General features: G+C 43.0%; 1 protein-coding gene across 5 annotated transcripts in view; it reads right to left on the bottom strand.

Annotated features, from left to right (window-relative positions):
• Positions 1-363: 363 nt before the first annotated feature.
• The window catches only part of Rmdn2 (regulator of microtubule dynamics 2), a 93,583-nt gene continuing 92,342 nt past the window's right edge, over positions 364-1,604 (bottom strand). For 2 of the 5 annotated variants that reach the window (XM_010611419.3, XM_010611424.3), the window contains exon 12: positions 364-712. In XM_010611419.3, the coding sequence (XP_010609721.2) occupies positions 571-712 (142 nt within the window). In that variant the 3' untranslated portion in view covers positions 364-570. The remainder of the gene's footprint in view (positions 713-1,604) is intronic. The other 3 variants (XM_010611423.3, XR_777790.3, XR_777791.3) reach the window with 3 other exon arrangements.

Here is a 1,604-nt window from a genome sequence, read left to right as displayed (position 1 = left end):
GCAAGGAACACCCTTGTGTGTGTACGTGTTTCCTGGTGGACCTACATAAGATTTGCACCATATGCCATAACCCAGGTGTAGACAGGCCGAGTCCTCAAATATGAGTGTGTAATACAAATACTACAAGTCCGTTCTTCAGAACGCCAGGCCTATCCTCCCTTCGGCTGCGCATGTGATTTCCCCTGCACCTATCTCCCCAACAACACATGACATGACCTCTTTATTTTACTTGGTACGTCCTTCTGGGTCGAAATTATGCACAAAATCAATTATTAACCAGGCAAACAAAGAGACGTCTGTGATCATTTCTCAGCACCACTGATAGTTGTATTTTGTACATATATCACCTCTCTTCTTTTAGAAAATCTAATTCTCATTTATTGAACATCAGGTACACCAGGTTTGTTCCTGAATGATCTTGTGCATATAGAAGCAAGAGTGAAGAAAAGTGGAGTGAGTTTTGTTGGTTTTCTGTGGGGCACTGATGAGATCTCCACCTTTACCAGAACTCAGTTTTAAATCAGTGCCCGTGTTACTTGGCATTCACTGGGAACAAAATACCCAAGAAAATCAATCTGAAGGAGGAAGGACGTATTTTGGCTCACAGTCTTGGTGATTTCCGTTCATAGTGGGTTGGCCTGCTGTTCTTGGGCTTGTGGTGAGGGAGCACACGGCAGCAGATGGTGGGGCAAAGTTGCTCATCTTGAGGTGACTGGAAAGGAAAGAAAAAGAGAGGAAGGGACCAGGCTCCCACTATCCCCTCAAGGGTACGCCCCCAGTGACCTAACCCCTTTCCACTAGGTGCCTCTCCTGACAGTACCCCCACCTCCCTACAGTGCCGCAGGCTGGGGACCAAGCCTTTAACTCCTGAGCCTGTGGGTGCACTCTAGATACAAAGTCTAATCAGACCTTAGGTCCACTCTCAGTTGTTTTTCCCTGTCATACTGCTGAAAGTACTTGAGGCTTTTCTGTTTTTGTTCACCACTGTGCATGTGTGTGCTGATACGCATCTAAGTACGCATGTATATGCCGACAGTATTTACTATTTATTGCTTTGGGAGATAACAATTCATTTTGAAATCTATTTCATTATTTTTTTCATTTAAAATTTACCACCGTGGAGCACCTCTACAAAACTACTAGAGTAAGTTTAAAAAAATGCAAACTGATGATACCAAGGTCTGGGAAGGATGTAAAAGCTCCTAGGGCTTTGGAACATCGTCGAGAAGAGTGCAGCATGGTATGGTATGACCCTACACCTAGATATTTATCCTCAAGAGATGAAAACACTTTCACATAAAATTAAAATTTACCACCGTGGAGCACCTCTACAAAACTACTAGAGTAAGTTTAAAAAAATGCAAACTGATGATACCAAGGTCTGGGAAGGATGTAAAAGCTCCTAGGGCTTTGGAACATCGTCGAGAAGAGTGCAGCATGGTATGGTATGACCCTACACCTAGATATTTATCCTCAAGAGATGAAAACACTTTCACATAAAAGCTATGCACGAATGCCTATGGCAGATCAATCTGTGATCGTCTCAAAATGGAAAAAAAAAAAAATCAAAGTTTCTTTGAAAGGGCAGTTGGCGCCAGAAGATG

Source organism: Fukomys damarensis, unplaced genomic scaffold, assembly GCF_012274545.1.
Source record: "Fukomys damarensis isolate Sample0158 unplaced genomic scaffold, DMR_v1.0_HiC HiC_scaffold_2, whole genome shotgun sequence".
Lineage (NCBI taxonomy): Eukaryota > Metazoa > Chordata > Mammalia > Rodentia > Bathyergidae > Fukomys > Fukomys damarensis.
The sequence above is the reverse complement of the archived record's forward strand: the minus strand, read 5'-3'. Positions and strand labels throughout refer to the sequence as shown.